At 39.6% G+C, this 19517-nt stretch overlaps 1 protein-coding gene across 2 annotated transcripts in view; it reads left to right on the forward strand.

Annotated features, from left to right (window-relative positions):
• The window catches only part of MRPL1 (mitochondrial ribosomal protein L1), a 79148-nt gene extending 61306 nt beyond the window's left edge, over positions 1–17842 (forward strand). For both annotated transcript variants that reach the window (XM_077476086.1, XM_077476088.1), the window contains exons 8-9: positions 9446–9527; positions 17557–17842. In XM_077476086.1, coding sequence (XP_077332212.1) covers positions 9446–9527; positions 17557–17663 — 189 coding nt within the window. In that variant the 3' untranslated portion in view covers positions 17664–17842. The remainder of the gene's footprint in view (positions 1–9445; positions 9528–17556) is intronic.
• Positions 17843–19517: the final 1675 nt, after the last annotated feature.

The raw sequence follows: 19517 nt of genomic DNA on the forward strand, positions 1-19517 counted from the left end.
CACATGTGCGCACACACACACATACAGACACATGTGCACACACACATACAGACACATGTGCACACACACATACAGACACATGTGCACACACACATACAGACACATGTGCACATACACACACACATACATACATACAGACATACATGCACACAAATACAGACACATGCATACACATACATACATACATACATACATACATACATACATACATACATACATACATACATACATACATACACACACATGAATAAAGGCCTTTTTAACACAAATCTAGCTTGTAGTACAGTACCTTTGCAGCTTCCTCATTCAGCCGGGTACTGCACTGTAGGGGGAAGCAGAGAGCACAGCACAATCCTCTGCACTTTACTTTCACTTTTGAAGCTCACGGAGCTTCTCACAGTGCCGGGGATCGGCTGATCTGACAGCCCTGATCCCGCAGCACAATAAATTGAGAAAGAGCAGGCGGGCCGTTCAAAACCGGACCGCGGGCCGGACTTTGGACATGCCTGTGGTATGTGATCCCCGCTGGGTTTTTTATTTTTTTGTGATCTAAAAAAAAAAAAAACACTTTTTTTTTTTTTTTTTTACTTTCTGCTATAAAACATCCAATAAAATTTTAAAATATTCTGCTGCATTTTTTTAATTACAAAAAAAAAATCCCAATACGTGTATATTGATTGGTTTGCGTGAAAGTTATAGCGCCTACAAGCATTGGTATATATTTATTCTATACTAATGGCAGCGATCAGCAAATTATAATGGGACTACTATAGTGTGGCGGAAAATCTGACACTAACTGATGATGGGGGAATTGACTAACTGCTACTGACATTACCAGTGACATTAATACAGTAATAATATCAATGACACTGGCTGGGAATGGGTTAATATCTAGGGCGATCAAGGGGTTAAAAGTGTGCCTAACTAAGTGTAAAGTGTGCTGCTTTTTTTTTTTTTTTTTTTTTTTTTTTTAAACTAATGATCTCTGTTTTTCATCCCTGCATTGGGTCCCATTAGAAGCCCAGCAAGAGCACAATGGCAGCTGAAGGCATCCAATGTGTTCCCACCCCAAATCCAGCAAGCAAGCTATATTACTGTAAATAAAAAGCACTTCTATGTATACCTTTTTTTATATATATATATATATATATATATATATATATATATATATATATATATATATATATATATATATATATATATAGATAGATATATGCAATCGTTTTAGTAAATATAAACTGCAAATACCTAGCAGTATATAGCAGTCATGTGACTTCTATCAGTTTCTGCTTAAGCTTGTAGGAGGAGTTTTCATACTCCCCTGACCCTCTGTCTGGACAGTGTTGATTGGCCCTGTGCTGATCAAATGTACTCTCCCAAGAAAAAAAACTCTCTAGCAATACACACCAAACTGAGCATGTGCAGCCTGACTCCTAATGCTCTATTCTATCAAGAAACGGGTTGGAGTCCGTTAAAGAAGGGGAGGATCAGAAAAGACGGGATCACACAATGCGGAGGGTTAACCCCTTAAGTTCCACAGTGAGTATAACAAGCATGCTTTACTGCATATACAGACTGATTTTACTGTTGTAGGTTTAGTAACACTTTATAATACCGGATTATAAATATAATTTGCCTTTATGTTGGCCTATAAATGTCTATTGAGGTATACTTTGTTCTTAAGCTTCCTGGAAACACCTTACTGTATTTGCATTGTTTTATAGTCTTTAATGAGCGGTTTGTGTTTTCTGACTTGGGAACAATTTTGCCAACACAGCTTGTGTGCATTGGCTGCCTTCCATTGCTTAATCTGTCCTGCCTTGCTTGTGGTTCTTCCTGTACCATCTCCCCTGAGGCAACAAGAAGATAGAAGCCACCTGGTGACAACATGGAGTGGGGATTAGTCTGCATCTTTGTGTTTGGAGCTTTGGTGTGGTTGATTGTGGGACTCTACTTCATTGTTTGCATTGCTACTTGTTACTCTGCCTGTTGCAAGTCCAGTATGTATGATCCTGAGATTCTGGACTCCTTACAGCATTCCGGTAACGTTCTCACTGATAGGGAAGTGATGTGAAGTGCAGCATAAAAGTTAAAATCCCTGGTTTACCGAATCCATTTTAAAGGTAGGACTTTGATGTAAATGCAGTTTTTAATAATCTTGATGGAGCTATAAGAAATAACTTAATACACACAATTTAAAATTGACCTAAATGTTATGAGCTAGCCTGTTCTGTCTGATTTATAATATGCCTATGTCAGCTCTGATATACTTACCTGACACTTTGCGTTGATCCTGGTAGTAGTACTGCCATGCAGTGTGGTAAATATGAGGAGGAATTGTTACTAACTGGCAACTCAGACAAAGGCAGCCAAACAGTTGTGTTGTCTGCACACAGATCCTAAGCTGCAATTGAGGGTTAGAAGTATCACTAGAAATGGAAGAGTCCAGTGCCTTGTTTATTACCTATTAAATGGCTAGTCACTGTAGATCTGAAATGAGGGGAAGCTTTGCTGATTTTATCATCCAATCACGTGCAAGCTAAAATGCTGTTTTCTTTTTTGCCTTGCATGCCCCCCTCGGATCTACAGCAAGTGCACTTGTAGTGCAAAGTGGATTTTTCTTTCGTAAATAACCCCCATTATGTTGTAATTCAGGTTCTTAGGTTTTTACCTAACTTCCTTGGTTTTCCTATAGAAAAGAAGTTCTGTCATTTTGACTTTACACATGTATACACACAGCAAAGCATGAAATGTTGATATTGTGTGGTGAGTTTTGTTTCTTCCACTAGGAGATGTGGTCATGTAAACAAGTTCAGGCACGGTCCTACTCCCCTGCATAGTGGAAAATACATAAGCGTTATAATCATGTTGTGATCTAGGGGGAGGTGTTGAGGAAGACTTAACCCCCCCCCCCAGATTTCAGTTTGGCACCTCATCCTCCATTGAAGCTGTGCCCGTTGAGCTTCTTTTCACATCCAAATAGTGCACACTGTATGAGCATAGGCAGTACAGCCTACCCCTCCCTCCTTTTACAGATCTCAGATCGAGATGCCTCCATCTGCAAACTGTTATGCTGCACAGCTGTTTTTATCTGGGATATTCGCAGGTCAGAACTGCAGCATAGCGGGCAGCTACACAGTGTGCAGGTAGAGGATGTCTGGAAGGGCTAGTTTACACTTGCTTCAGAACATGGCTTCGGACACGCTTTGTTAAAGCTCTCTGAATCCCAGTCAAAGCAACTGTCACTAAATAAAATGGTTAGCTTACTGTCCTGTTTACACCTTGTGTTTTGCTTTGCTTCCACTTGACTTCAAAAATCATGCTTTATGTCGCTTTAGTAGTGCTTTAAGGCGTCTTCAAATCCTCCATATAACTCTTTGATAAAGCTGGCTTGAAGCACCTGCAGCTTTTGAGAGGCTTTAATTCAGCTTTAGCTTCTCTTTGTTTTGGAGAAATTGCATGTATGAGATATGCACACACAGGGCATCTGTCAAGCTTCAACAAAGCTTCAAAAAAGCAATATGGAAGCATCACCAAAGCTTCATTGAAGCATCAAAAAACACATAAAAGCATGTTGAAGCGTTAGGCGCTTTAATGTGTATTGAAGCCAAAGCAAGTGTAAATGAGCCCTAAGAGAATCAATCTGAGCTGTGTGAGAGGAGAAGGGAGGGAGAGAGCAGAACAGAAAGTGTGCCCTCCTCAGAGGGCTGGAAAGATTTTTATGTATTAGCAGCTCACAGGGAATAGGATGAAGCTAAAAAAAAAAAGAAAGAAAACCCAAACTTCTCTTTTAAGTTTCCAGTGCTGTGATATTTTTAACTGTTATTCATGCAACACTATAACAAATTAATTTCATATCATTTTTAAGAAAGCTATTCTGCAAATGTAGCAGTTGCAGAGTTGAGACAAACCATTTACCACTGACGGGTGCTTACAATGGTCAGCATTTATTTATGTAAAACCTTTATCCCAAAAGGAACAACTGTTTGCTGTAACTGCTTATAAAGTATTAGCTAGAGTTTGGCTTGTCAGGTGAAAACAGACAGAAAAGAAAACAAATACAGCAACCACATCTAATGATTGGTTAGCTGCAATAGATTACGTTTTAGGTTTGGGGCTTAATGCCCCTTGAAAAAAAAAAAAAAAAATTCTGATCCATCTGTGGCTGTGTCTGTGCTGTAGTCACTGGAGCAACAAAGTCATTCCATTCTGGTACCAATGTGGCAACATACTCCACATGTATGCTGCCATGGATTGGTGCCAGAAAAGGAAAGTTACGATAAGTATTTTATACACTTTTCAGTTTTCTGGGCACCAACATAGCAGCAATACGGGTGTGGTTTGCTACCATGGATTGGTCCCAGAAAAGGAAAATTATGTATTTGATACAATTTTCCATTGTAGATTCCTCCCTTCCACAGATGTAAACATAAGTCTGTGTGCTTCTGATATAGCTGTGACTATTTTTTTCTATGACCAGTTACAGCAGTCAGAAGGTGCAGAGCTGTTCAGATCTGCTCCACACACTGTGCCTGTAAAGGAAGCTAGTTTGGCGGAACAGGAAGGTTGTTAAAAAGAAACTAGAATTCCATTAAGAAAATATATATCAGAGTGAGTTTAATTTTTCTAAAATGATATTGGGGAGATAGTACTTAGCGGAGTTCTTCTTTTCATGAGCTATTTTACTGTGTGTAAACGCACCCTCACACTGTTTTATCATCACAGCATTTCTGTTCTACGGTATTGAATTGGGCATAGTATGTGCGAAAGACACGCCTTGTTCTCAACATCTATGTATTTAGGCACATGTATTTCCTTCTCTCCATGACGGTTTTCTTCCAGCCGTTACAGCGTTACACATTTCTGGATACTGGGCATTGAGCAATGGACTGCTTTGTGGTTTAATTTTTTTTAATTTGTGATCAGTGAGTGCCCAAATAAAACGTCAGTAGTAAGATTGTCATCTATCAACTACTAGGCTTTGAACCATTACCTGTGATCAGTAATTAATTCACTTTAGTAATTGTAAATCACATTCTGTACGTCTTGTTTGGATTCATTGTTGATCTCTGTTTAATGGATTAAAGTTGTTCAACAAATGTGTTATAAAGTAGATGCAAATCCATCCAGCACTATATCTTTTGACCAGAGGAAATAACAGAAATAAGAATTAGGATATGTTACCTTTCCAATGCAGACAAATCTTTTTAAACTGTTTGGCTTCTGTAGATTTGTGCAATATAAAGAGTTGGTTACTCATGGAATAATACCTAGGTTGTGGAGGTTGTTATTGGAATGGATAATTTGCACAAATCAAATCACTCCGTTTGCAGTATAGGAATATTGTGAGCCAGGTTTGTGTTCTGTGCTGGGTCTTTTTGCAGAGCATAAAGCGAAGCATGCATTGTGCTCATATTCCTTTTTTTAAAGTGGAGCTCTGCTCCTTTGCTTCCTCCGCTGCCACATTTAGCACCTTTTTGGGGGGGGGGGGGGGGGGGGTACCTTTTTTTGACAGGATGCACAATAACAATAGGGAACCGGCAGTGAAGCCGCACGGATCACAAGTAATAGCGGCAGCAGCACCCAAGAGCCAATTGAATAATAGACTGTAGTGCCAACATTGCAGGATCCCTGGACAGGTCAGTGTCCTAATATTAGTGTCAACAGCTACAGTATTTGTAGCTGCTGACTTTTCATTTTAGTGGTGGGGGGCGATGGATCTCCTCTTTAATTGTTTCTTGTTCTCTTGTACTGTGGCAGTCTCCATATAAGAGGACCTCTGTGCATAGATATATGTGCGCTAACATTGCTTTTTTTTGTTAAATGAGAAGTTCACCTTTGTAAAAAAATAAAAATAAATAAATAATAATAATAATAAATGCACATCTTTTTTGCAGGAAAAAAATGTGCATTTTTTTTTTTTCTCTAGGAGCCTGAAAAGCATTGCATCTATGATCAGCACATCACAGGTGCCATGCAGGACTCCTGCCGACTGTCAGTGTATCTGTCTGCTCGTATCATATATAGACAGACAGTTACACGCTGACTTTAAGAAACAATTACCTACCTAGTGCAGTTTTTATGATCAAATATAAACATTCAAAAAAGACAAACACAAAAATTGAAAAAAGAAATGCAATACAATGGACAGCAGTATCGCAATCCTGAGTAGTATTGGCATACAGATCAACTTAGGACATATGATTAATGAATCAAAATGCAGTCTCTGCATAGTAAAAAAAAAAAAAAAATGTCTATTACTCTAAGCTGATTATCCCTGTAATATGCAGTGCTCTGCACCTTTCAGAAATGTACACAAAATACAGCAGATAACACAAGATTATATAATAAACATCATAGCTACTAACACATCGGGAAACACTATATACTGACTCCCCAGACTGACCATGTTGCTGTTCAAAGGTTTCTGCATTATGATTTCATCCAGAATGCAGACAACCTTAGGCCTCATGCACACGAGAAGCTGTTAAACACGTGTTCAGATGCAGTTGGACACTTTTTTCAACTGCCCCTGAACTCATTCAATGTTATCCTATGTGTCCATGCACACAGTCTCGTTTTTTGCAGTTTTTATGCAGTTGCGTTTAACCTCGTTTTTCCAGAAGCAAAAAAATGGGTTCAGACGCAAAAATTTCCCTGTTTCAGACGCTAAACGCGACAACGCCCTTAAGGGCCCATATCTTAGGGCCACTTATTGCCAGGAACCCCAAATTCGGTATGCAGACACTGTGGAACCAGTACTACAACATATCCAAATTTGAGGTTCCTATCACCAAGTGACCCGGAGATAGGGGGCCCCAAAATCGGGTCGCAAAATGTCATGCACTTTTCTGCATCAGAGAATGACATTTTATGACCCGAATTTGGGGGCCCATATCTTGGGGCCACTTATTGCCAGAGAATTACATTTTGTAACCCGACTTGTCGGGGTAGGTACGCAGCTGCACATACATGTTTGTGAAATATCCAACAGACATTCGCTGTCCCATCAACGGATGGGTCCAATATCGACGAGATCTGACTCTGGACCTCTCACGAAATTTGCGACGACGTTGCTGTCTCATCAAGAGCAACATCAGGAGCATTTCCTGACATATATTCAATATGGGATCCATTTCAAAATATATACCACAGAAAGAGAGGCAAATGCAAGTGTACAACTGCTCTCTATGCTGCTGCTGCTGCTCACTCTGATCAAAATAGCAGAAATAGTTAAAAAAACATGCTTTGGGAGCTTGGGGAGGGTCTACATGATGATCTCTTTATAAACGCAAACGCGGCTAAACACAGCTAAATGCGGCATGCAAAACGCGCGTTTCAGCTTTTTTTGAGTAGAGTTTTCACCTGCGTCTCGTGTGCATAAGGCCTAAGACAGGAAGTGTGTTACTGGCAGGATCACTAGGTGAAATAAAGAGGAAAAGCCTTGAAAAGAAAATTCAGTCACTATGTTTAAGGATAGGTAAGCTGCACTATTTTAAAGTGATTGTAAACGTTCACCTTGTAAAACAACCCATTTAGTTTTAAAATAGAAATGAAAGGCAAAAAATTTGTGTACTTGATATAAAAAACATTAATACTTCTTTTCCCTTTTAAGTGATTACATTCCCTCTGTTTTCATCTGCATAAGAGCTGTAGGGAGGAGAAGCCGCTGTATACTGAGCTTCCTAGGTGGGGGGGAGGGGGGCGGCGTGTCAGGACAAGTTTTGATTATTGGAGGACCATGCAGTGTTCCCCTGCCTAGGGTGGTCCGTTTTTAATAGGAAAGCAGATGAACTGGCAGGAACACCAGGTAATTCACACAAAGGAAGCAATGCAAAGAACAGAATACTTTTTCACACAAGTACGTGGTACAGCAGCCATTTATCAGGAATATGAAATGTTGGTGTAAAAAATACTTTAACGCATTCACGCCGATACAAACAACTACTGACGTACTCCTATGTGGTGTCGCTGCGATTGCCAGGAGCAGGAGAATTTATTTTGTTCTTTGGTCGTAGGTTATGGTAGTAACAAGAAATATACAGTTACATTAAAAATGGGTTTGTTTACTATTTTGGAAATATCCATTACGATTTGCCACCAAATGAAAGCCTAATTTGTTCTGAAAAACACAAGGTATAATCCACCTGGATGCACAAAGTATTTGTGATATGTATGGTTTTACTAACACGTGTCAAAGTGGCAAAATTGGGCTTAGGAATTAAGATTTGTTTTACCCTCAGGTGCGAAGGGTTTAAGTTTGTGTGTTTGGGTTCACTACCGCTTTAATTTACGACTATAAACAGTTTAACCAGTTCCCGACAGGCGCACGCCGATGTACGTCGGCAGAATGGCACGGGCAGGCATATTGGCGTACAGGTACGTCCAATCTTCAATGCCACCCTGCCATCGCGAGCGCGCCGGGACCCCCGTGAGTCCGGTCGCGGGTCCCGGGGACTCGATCACCGTGGGGATACCCGCGATCGTCTCACGGGACGGCTGAATGGAGGAAATGCTGTGTAAACAGCATTTCCCCATTCTGCCTAGCAACTAGTGACGCTGATCTCTGCTCCATGTGATTGGAGCAGAGATCAGTGTAAACTAAATGAAAGCCCAACCCCCACACAGTTAGTAACATACCCCTAGGAACACTTAACCCCTACACTGCCACCCACTGGTTAACCCCTTCATTGCCAGTGTCATTTACACAGGAATCGCTGCATTTATATAGCAGTAATTGCTGTATAACTGACAGTGGTCCCAAAAATGTGTCAAAAATGTCCGAGGTGTCCGCCGCAATGTCGCAGTCACAATAAAAATCGCTGATAGCCGCCATTACTAGTAAAAAAAAAAAAATAATAAAAAATTATTAATAAAAATGCCATAAAACTTACCCTATTTTGTAAACGCTATAACTTTTGCGCAAACTAATCAATAATCGCTTATTGCGATTTTTTACCAAAAATATGTAGAAGAATACGTATCGGTCTAAACTGAGGGAAAACATTTTTTTTATATATTTTTGGGGGATATTTATTATGACAAAAAGTAAAAAAGAATGCGTTTTTTTCAAAATTCACGCTCTATTTTTGTTTATAGCGTAAAAAATAAAAACCGCAGGGGTGATCAAATACCACCAAAAGAAAGCTCTATTTGTGGCAAAAAAAGGACGTCAATTTTGTTTGGGAGCCACGTCGCACGACCGCGCAATTGTCAGGTAAAGCGACGCAGTGCCGAATCACAAAAAGTGGTCCGGTCTTTGACCAGCAAAATGGTCTGGGTCTGTAAGTGGTTAAACTTAACATAAATTTAAAAAAAAAAAAGTTTTGCAATAAATAACTAAAATTGTAACTGGAAAAATTTGATTATGAATGTGAACACAGTTCTTTAGAATATGGCTTCAAGCTTCAATTGCAGAATAATGCATTTCCACCTTGTCTTTCAGTTGGACATGCCTCTCGAACACATAGTCGCTAACATGAATACCCTTATAAAGGATGTTTCTCAGCACAAGCCTATGGAATTTGGTGAGTAGAATAAAGTCCCCATGTTATCGTGTTCAAAATAGTATACAAAGCTAACAGTTTTTTCTAACCACAGTGTTCTTTATATCTCGCCAACAAAGTATGGAGCACTTTAAACACTTCAGCCCTGCGCCTACGAGAGCCGACGTACAGCTATGGCGATTCGCACAGGAGAGCCAACCTGCCACCGTATAACGACGGCGGTTGGTTGGCAAGCAGTTAAAGACTATTTAAATCCATCCATACTCAAATGTAGGGTTAAAAAAAATGCCATGTTTTGTGGCAGTCTTGCCATTTATAATAATCAGTGAGGAGGAAACTTAAGATCACAACAGGATTTTTGATACTAGTTACGCACTTTGTTCTAGCACATAGAAATGGTTCACTCCATTATAGGGATCCTTCTGGGGCCCTTATATAGTGTCAGTATGATGAGCAGAGACAAGGAGAAGAGGAGACGTAAAAAAACACAGGAAAGATCTTTCTGAGTAGTGTTTGGTTGTACGTATGTGAAAATTATGGCAAAAGTGTAGTAAGCATACAGTGAGGGGAAAAAGTATTTGATCCCCTGCTGATTTTGTACGTTTGCCCACTGACAAAGAAATTATCAGACTATCATTTTAATGGTAGGTTTATTTTAACAGTGAGAGAATAACAAAAAAATCCAGCAAAAATGCATTTCAAGTGAAATTAGTATTTGACCCCTTTACAAAACATGACTTGGTAATTGGTGGCAAAACCCTCATTGGCAATCAGAGGTCAGACATTTCTAGTAGTTGGCCACCAGGTTTGCATCTCAGGAGGGATTTTGTACCACACTCTTTGCAGATCCTCTTCAAGTCATTAAGTATTTGAAGCTGACGTTTGGTAACTCGAACCTTCAGCTCTCTCCACATGTTTTCTATGGGATTAATGTCTGGAGACTGGCTAGGGCACTCCAGGACCTTAATGTGCTTCTTGATGATCCACTCCTTTATTGCCTTGGCCATGTGTTTTGTGTCATTGTCATGCTGGAATACTCATACCCGACCCATTTTCAATGCCCTGGCTGAGGGAAGGAGGTTCTCACCCAAGATTTAATAGTACATGGCTCCGTCCATCGTCCCTTTGATACTGTGAAGTTGTCCCGTTCCCTTAACAGAAAATCCCAAAAAGTGTATATTGATTTGCGTGAAACTTATAACATCTTATATATAGTTGATGCTGACCGCAAAGATCTACAACTTTTCTATGTACACAAAAGGCAGGTGTGAAAAAAATGCTGTTAATTTAAGAATGTTTTCAGAAGTAGAAGTACTAATCTTTTATTTTTTTCAATTTAACACAATGGAAAATAAATGAACAGAAGTGAAATCCAAATCAAATCAATATTTGGAATGGCCACCCTTTGCCTTCAAAACAGCATTAATTCTTCTAAGTACACTTGTACTTGTAATCTTCTGTTAATGTAAGCTGCCTCACAGCCTTCTATGTCTTCATGTAATCCCAGACTTGATGATGTTGAGATCAGGGCTCTGTGAGGGACAAACCATCATTTCCAGGACTCTTTGTTCTTCTTTACACTGAAAATAGTTATTAATGGCATTAGCTGTATGTTTAGGGTCATTGCCCTGCTGCTGAATTAATTTGGGGCCAATCCCACGTCTCCCTGGTGGATAAGTATCTGCCTGTATTTCTCAACATTGAGGACACCATCTGACTGAATCTCCTACACAATTTGCATAAATGCAGCCCCAAACTTGCAAGGAACTTCCACCATGCTTCACTGTTGTCTGCAGATACTCATTATTGTACCGCTCTCCAGCACTTCACAAATAAAACTGCCTCCTGCTACAACCAAATGTTTCTAATTTTGACTCATCAGTCCAAAGAACCTGCTGTCATTCTTACTTTACAATATTTTTTCACACTTGCCTAAAACTTTTGCACAGTACTGCACGTAATTGAAAACGTGGTGAAGAGTCCCTTTTAGTTATAGTAATTGTAGATAAAATGTATCTAAATCAAAGTTAAGACGTGTAATGGATATACTAGGCTAAGATAACATATCTTTGAAGATTTACTAAGATACAAAGCGTTAAAGTCACACATGCATACAGTATCTCGCAAAAGTGAGTACACCCCTCACATTTATGTAAATATTTTATTATATATTTTCATGTGACAACACTGAAGAAATGACACAACCTTTAATGTCCAAACCTCTGGCAACAAAAGTGAGTACACCCCTAAGTGAAAATGTCCAAATTGTGCCCAATTAGCCATTTTCCCTCCCCATGTCATGCAATGCGTTAGTGTTACAAGGTCTCAGGGGTGAATGGAGAGCAGGTGTGTTAAATTTGGTGTTATCGCTCTCACTCTCTCTCATACTGGTCACTGGAAGTTCAACATGGCATCTCATGGCAAAGAACTCTGAGCATCTGAAAAAAAAAAGAATTGTTGCTCTACATAAAGATGGCCTAGGCTGTAAGATTGCCAAGACCCTGAAACTGAGCTGTAGCATGGTGGCAAAGACCATACAGCGGTTTAACAGGACAGGTTATGCTCAGAACAGGCCTCGCCATAGTCGACCAAAAGAAGTTGAGTGCACATGTTTATCGTCATATTCAGAGGTTGTCTTTGGGTACTAGACAGTGATGCCAGCATTGGTTGATGGGATGGGAGGGGGTCAGCCTGTCAGTGCTCAGACCATACGCCGCACACTGCATCAAATTGGTCTGCATGGCTGTTGTCCACAAAAGAAGCCTCTTCTAAAGATGATGCACAAGTAAATATTTACTGAAGACAAGCAGACTAAGCACATGCATTACTGGAACCATGTCATATGATCTGATGAGACCAAGATAAACGTATTTGGTTCAGATGGTGTCAAGCGTGTGTCGCGGCAACCAGGTGATAAGTACAAATACAAGTATGTCTTGCCTACAGTCAAGCATGGTCTGGGGCTGCATGAGTGCTGTTGGCACTGGAGACCTACAGTTCATTGAGGGAACCATGAATGCCAACATGTACTGTGACATCATGAAGCAGAGCATGATCCCCTCCCTTTGGAGACTGGGCCGCAGGGAGGTATTCATTATGATGACTACCCCAAACACACCTACAAGACCTCCACTGCCTTGCTAAAGAAGCTGAGGGTAAAGGTGATGGACTGGACAAGCATGTCTCCAGACCTAAACCCAATTGAGCATCTGTAGGGCATCCTCAAACGGAATGTGAAGGAGCGCAAGGTCTCTAACATCCACCAGCTCTGTGATGTCATCATGGAGGAGTGGAAGAGGACTCCAGTGGCAACCTGTGAGGCTCTGGTGAACTCCATGCACAAGAGGGTTACGGCAGTTCTGGAAAATAATGGTGGCCACACAAAATATTGACACTTTGGGTACAATTTGGGCATTTTCACTTGCAGATGTACTCACTTTTTTTGCCAGCAGTTTAGACATTAATGGCTGTGTGTTGAGTTATTTGAGGTGACAGCAAATGTACAGTTATACAAGCTGTACACTCGCTACTTTACATTATAGCAAAGTGTAATTTCTTCAGTGTTGTTACATGAAAAGGTATAATAAAATATTTACAAAAATGTGAGGGGTGTACTCACTTTTGTGAGACACTGTGTGTGTTTGTGTATGTGTGTGTATATATAAAGTTAAAGGGTTTCTGCACTTAAAAATCGTTCTTTTATTTATCAAATTCTCCAAGGAAGATTACATCACAAAGAGGTAATTCAAAGCAAGACAAAAATATTTCAAGTGTCGTTCAACAGAGATTTCTGTTTCAGGCTCGTTTGTTCACGCCCTTCTTCAGATCAGTCAGAATGTATCTAGCAGTTTCACTACAATCATGTGTTTATAAATGCTTACAAGTGTCATCACATATGGAATCAATTACATGGTTTAATTACTTTCAGCTTCAATTAAGTCCTTACTTCAAATCATAATTTCACACCATAGATAAAAAGATGATTAACGAAACAGCTCACAATCTCATTGTTCATGATCCCATTAATAAATCCCAAATACTGAATTTATGAGAGAACTTTTTTGTATAATTTATATAAATAAAAATCCAAATCTACATTTAAACCATATGGAGAGATCGTATTGAGAAAATTGATCAATTGCACCTCTTTTCCTAAGGGCAAGTTCACGATCACCCCCTCTCCTATTTCCCTCTATGCCTTATAGTACCATGTATCTTAATTGTGAAACAGTATGTCCATGTTCCACAAAGTGTGAAGCAAGTGGCAGCTGTATTAATTTGTCTCTAATTGAATATTTATGTCTGGCAATTCGGTCTTTCTCCTTCTGTGTGGTTTCACTGATATACACTAATCCACATGGACACTTGATCGCATATACTACAAACAATGATTGACATGTGTAGTGTCCCTTAATGGGAATATTAAAGCTCTTATGGGGATTTGTAAAATATTTACCCTTAATCATAGAGTTGCACTGGATGCAGGATAAGCAGGGGAAGGACCTCAAATTCTTTGGTCCCAAAAAATGTAATTTTAGGAACAGCTGTCAAAAATGGATCCGATCTTATTAATCAGTCAAGTATTGTTCTACCTTTCCTGTATGAAGCCACAGGTGGACTCCAAAATTCCTCAATAGTAGGATAACTGGTTCTCAGTAGACTCCAGTATTTAATTATATTAGAAATTATGTTTTTATAGACTTTTTTTGGGCTGCTGGTGATACCTAAATTGGACCGTTCTTTAACGCTTTAATGCTTCAGGATATCTTCTGTTTATAAGCTTTATCTCCATTTCGTCCAGCCTCTGACAGCGAAACGGATCAATAACTATCCGTTGGACCCTCATTAACTGGCTTTTCAATGGATTTAAATACATTAGATGGATGAAAACTATCAAAGTGCAGTAGTTGATTCCGATCTGTGATTTTGACATATAGGTCACTCATAATTTTCATACCATCGATCCTCAACATAGTGTCAAGAAAAGAAGTTTCTGTTTTACCAATTTCAATGTTAAATTTTAAACCAGGGATGAGATAATTGAGATATCGATCGAATAATAGAAGGGTATCAATGTCGCCCCCACCACTCCATGAATTAGAGATTGAGGCATGTCGAGCATTGTTGATTCAGTCTGGTATATATGATAAACGACATATTGAGTTTTTGTTGGATTTACTTAAAATTGTATTTGAAAACTATTTCCTTTTTAAAGATACTAATTTTTTACAGTTGAGAGGGTCAGCGATTGGGTTCTAATGTCGCACTCCCATACGTGAAAGCGTTCATGAACATGATCGAGACATCTTTTATATTTGTCAATAATGTTTCTTAAACATTGCCAGGGATGATACAGGTTTGTGGATGACATTTTTACAGCGTGGGGGGTCGACATTGAGATGTCGATCGAATAATAGTAGGATATCAGTTATCTCATCCCTGGTTTAAAATTTAACATTGAAATTGTTAAAAACAGAAATGTATTTTCTTAACACTATGTTGAGGATCGATGGTATGAAAATTATGAGTGACCTATATGTCAAAACCTCCAATCGGAATCAACTACTGCACTTTAATAGTTATCATCCATCTAATGTATTTAAATCCATTTAGAAAAGCCAGTTGATGAGGGTCCAGCAGATAGTTAATGACCCGTTGCACTGTCATCAGAGGCCAGATGAAATGGAGATAAAGCTTATAAACAGAAGACATCCTGAAGCATTAGTTTAAAAAAAAAACTTTAGGTATCATCATCACCCCAAAAAAGTCTATAAAAAGAATCCCATTTGTCACACAGTATCATCCTTTTTCACACATAATTTCTAATATAATTAAAAATACTGGAGTCTACTGAGAACCAGTTATCCTACTATTGAGGAGTCCACCTGTGGCTTCATACAGGAAAGGTAGAACAATACGTGACTGATTAATAAGATCGGACCCATTTTTTTACAGCTGTTCCTAAAATGACATTTTTGGGACCAAAGAATTTGGGGTCCTTCCCCTGCTTATCCCGCATCCAGTGCAACTCTGATTAAGGGTAAATATTTTACACATCCCCATAAGGGCTTTAATATTCCCTTTAATGGACACTACACATGTCAATCATCATTTGTAGTATATGCTATCAAGTGTCCATGTGGATTAGTGTATATCGGTGAAACCACACAGAAGGTGAAAGACCAAATTGCCAGACATAAATATTCAATTAGAGACAAACAAATACAGCTGCCACATGCTCGACGCTTTGTGGAACATGGACATACTGTTTCACAATTAAAATACATGGTACTAGAAGGCATAGAGAGAAATAGGAGAGGGGGTGATCGTGAACTTGCCCTTAGGAAAAGAGAGGTGCATTGGATCAATTTTCTCAATACGATCTCTCCGTGTGGTTTAAATGTAGATTTGGATCTTTATTCATATTCCGTATTTGTTTACATATGTGTATATATATATATATATATATATATATATGTATATATGTTTTGCAGATTGACAGTGGGATGATCAATAAGGGAACAATGAGATTGTGAGCTGTTTCGTTAATCATCTTTGTATCTATGGTGTGAAATTATGATTTGAAGTAAGGACTTAATTGAAGCTGAAAGTAATTAAACCGTGTAATTAATTCCATATATGATGACACTTGTAAGCATTTATAAACACATGATTGTAGTGAAACTGCTAGATACGTTCTGACTGATCTGCAGAAGGGTGTGAACAAACAAGCCTGAAACGGTAATCCCTGTCTGAACGACACTTGAAATATTTTTGTCTTGCTTTGAATGACCTCTTTGTGAGGTAACCTTCCTTGGAGAATTTGATAAATAAAAGAACGATTATTAAGTGCAGCAACCCTTGAACTTTATTCATATACATTGGGTCGTGGGAAGACATGTTTGCTGGCACTAACTTTAAAACCGGTATAGTGTGTGCGTGTGTGTGTGTATATATACATTCATGGGCTTTTTAAGTATTGTATGTCAACTGTGAACCCCCTCTAGGAGGTATTGAAGGATGACAACAAACTGATTAATGTCATGGGACAGCACAGTGGATAAGTGGTTAGCACTTTCTGCTAGCAGCACTAGGGTCCTTGGTTCGAATCCCAACCATGGCACTACCTGCCCGGAGTTTACATGGTCTCCTTTGTATAAGAAGAGAAATTGGCTGCATATTGATGTTTTTGAAGTCCATTATTGAATGAGTAAGCACAGTGTAGCTGTGCAAAACTAGTCCACCTCTATTCCAGCTACTGCAACTGTGGTGCATGTCATTGTATGGAACAATCAATAAATGGACTTTAAGAACATCGATGTGCAGCCAATTTCTTTCCTTATTCAGTCTTCTAAAGCAGGCGAGCCAGAGCTTGCACCCATGTGTGGAGTCTCGCGCTATTCATTGTGCCTGGAGTTTTCTTACCTGCTACTTCCTTTCCTACTTCAGCTTCTCCCTATGCTTGTGTGGGTTTCTTCCCACAATTCAAAGACAGGCTGGTAGGTTAATTGGCTTCTCTCTAAATTGGCCCTAGTATGCGTTTGTTAGGGACCTTAGATCCTAAGCTCCTTGAGGGCACGGACTGATGTGAATGTACGCTAAATGTGTAAAGAGCTGCAGAAATTGACAGCACTATATAAGTACCTGTAATAAATAAAATAAATAATATTGGTAATTAACTTAATCAGTGACAGTCCAGCCTAGTCCTTGTATGTGTATGATAGTGCTGCGCGGTATGGGAATAAGGGAAGTGGGAGGGGAGGGAAGAGGGGGGGGGGGAGGGGGTAAGTGGAGGGATGGCAAATAAATACAATAAAGTGCTGAGCCGTAAATTACGACTAATAATATCCCACTATATGAACCATGCTATTTTCAATTATAATGATAGCAAAAAAATGTAAATTATCAAATAATAGCAATATGTCATATCATATATAGATCAAAGTGCAACTGTGCTATAAATATAGTTCCACTATAAAATAAAGTGCCAAGTGCTAGAACTTAGAAGTGCAAAAAAATGAAAAGTCATTTACTCTGCTTGCTTTTCCAGGTCCTTTTGTGGAGACTGCTATTCTGGCTAGTGCTACAAGTGAATCGCTCTACATAGATTTTCAGAAATTCCTGCTACAAGAATCAGCTAAGAGCGAAGAAAACTGAAGGATGCTTTGTAAAGATGGCTTGTCCTGTGTTACCTATTAAAGACACAATTTACACCTCCTATTTGTTTTGGCTCCATAGGAATCAGAGTAAAATTTCTGCAGGTGGACACATGACATTCATGTGGATATTCATTTTTTTGTTTGTTTTTGTAATAAACTTATTAACTGTTTATTAAATGTCAGCAGTCTAATGCTTTATTAGAGTAATTATGTGAATTGGAAAGTTTTGGATTTTAGTTTTCAACATTGTTACTAATAGCACAATTAGCCAAGAACAGTTAAAAAAAAAAGCTGCAGCAGAAAATCTGGTCAGTGTATAATTAAAGTGGTACAAAAGTCAAATTAAAATCCCATGCCACTGTGCCCACCTATCTTGGCAAAAAAATTAAATGATGTCCCTTGGATGCAAAAACAACTACTACAGCTAAATCCCTCAAAGTTGGTCATGGGGCAAGCTGCAGAGGCATTTGTTCACATGATCTCATTTGAAAGACCAATGACTTTGCCTAAACTTCAAAACTGTTCTTCAGTAGAGATCATGTAATCCAAATCATGGTATTTGGTCATTGGGCCCCGCTACTCGCCGACTACTACTGGTATCCAATTTCTGCAGCCAGGTTATTTCCTGCCACCTTCTGCCTTTTTGTAGCTCACTAAATTTTGCTAAAAGAAAACTTGAGTGCCTCCTGCAAAAAAAAACATCTTTCTTTTCTTTCATCGGGGGACACAGAGCCATATTAATAACTATATGGGTTATATCGGACCCTCAGGTGCTGAACACTGGCACTCCCCTTAAGGCGTGTACTTCCCCCATATAACCCCTCCCATTGCTGGGAGTCCTCAGTTTTTTCACAAGTGTCTAAGGTGTTGGGCATGAGTAAGGATGTGTTGTGCTGAGCTCCACGGGCAGTAATCCTCGGATCTGTTCTGATGTCTTGTAATGGGCTAAATGAATGGTATCCGGGCCTGGTAGTGAGGCCAATAAAAGTTTACTGGCAGGGTCCTGTCGCAGGTCCAGGATTGTGGGTTAACCTAAGAGTTCCCCGGTTCTTGAAGGTTTCCCTTTAGGTTTTAGAGCCTACCGTGAAAGGCGAAGATTGTTTTTTTTTTTTTTTTATCGCTGATAAAACCCTGCTGCGAGGATAAGGTAGGGGAGATTTTCTCAGGAATCTCTCCTTCTATGTATTGTGTTGTCATGTCTATGTGTCACCACTGGGGGCTGTATTGAGCACTCACCATTCTGATGCTGGAAACTGCAGAAGCTTTCACCCCCCTCTCCTTCGAGCCGGCTCAGACCCTCTGGTAAGATAAAGGGGGTCTGATCTCTTCCTGGGCCCCCAGATTGGCGTTTTTTCCTTATTTGCATGCCAGACCAGCTGCTTTGTTCTTTTATAAAAAGAAAAAATATATTTTTTGTGCAGACCGCGGCCACTCACTAGAGTGGAGGATTTACCCTTGCCATGCTTTTGAAAAAGGAAGAGGGGGGTGTATTCTGAGTGGGGGGTGTGGCTAACAGTGTCAGACGCCGGCCACACATGCAGGAAGTGTTTTATGCACTGTGAGAGAAGCTGCTGCCTGGTGGTGGAGGGACAGAGCAGAGAGGTTGGCTGGTCAGGCTTGGTGACACAGGCATTTCCCTTTTGACAACATTGTACTGTATAGCTAGGATTAATAGCAGTTATTGTACTGGACTATAGCCTAGCAAGTGTTGCATTCTTTTGCTGGTAGGGCCTCTGCTTTGTGCTGTAAGCTATGAGTGGCAAAGGGACCAGGAACTCCTATAAGGGGTTAATGGTACACAACAAGCTAAAAACCCTTCCAAAAGAATGCCATCCTCCCCTGAGAGGTATAC

Source organism: Lithobates pipiens, unplaced genomic scaffold, assembly GCF_037356315.1.
Source record: "Lithobates pipiens isolate NorthernLeopardFrog02 unplaced genomic scaffold, aLitPip1_a1.2 Scaffold_13, whole genome shotgun sequence".
NCBI lineage: Eukaryota > Metazoa > Chordata > Amphibia > Anura > Ranidae > Lithobates > Lithobates pipiens.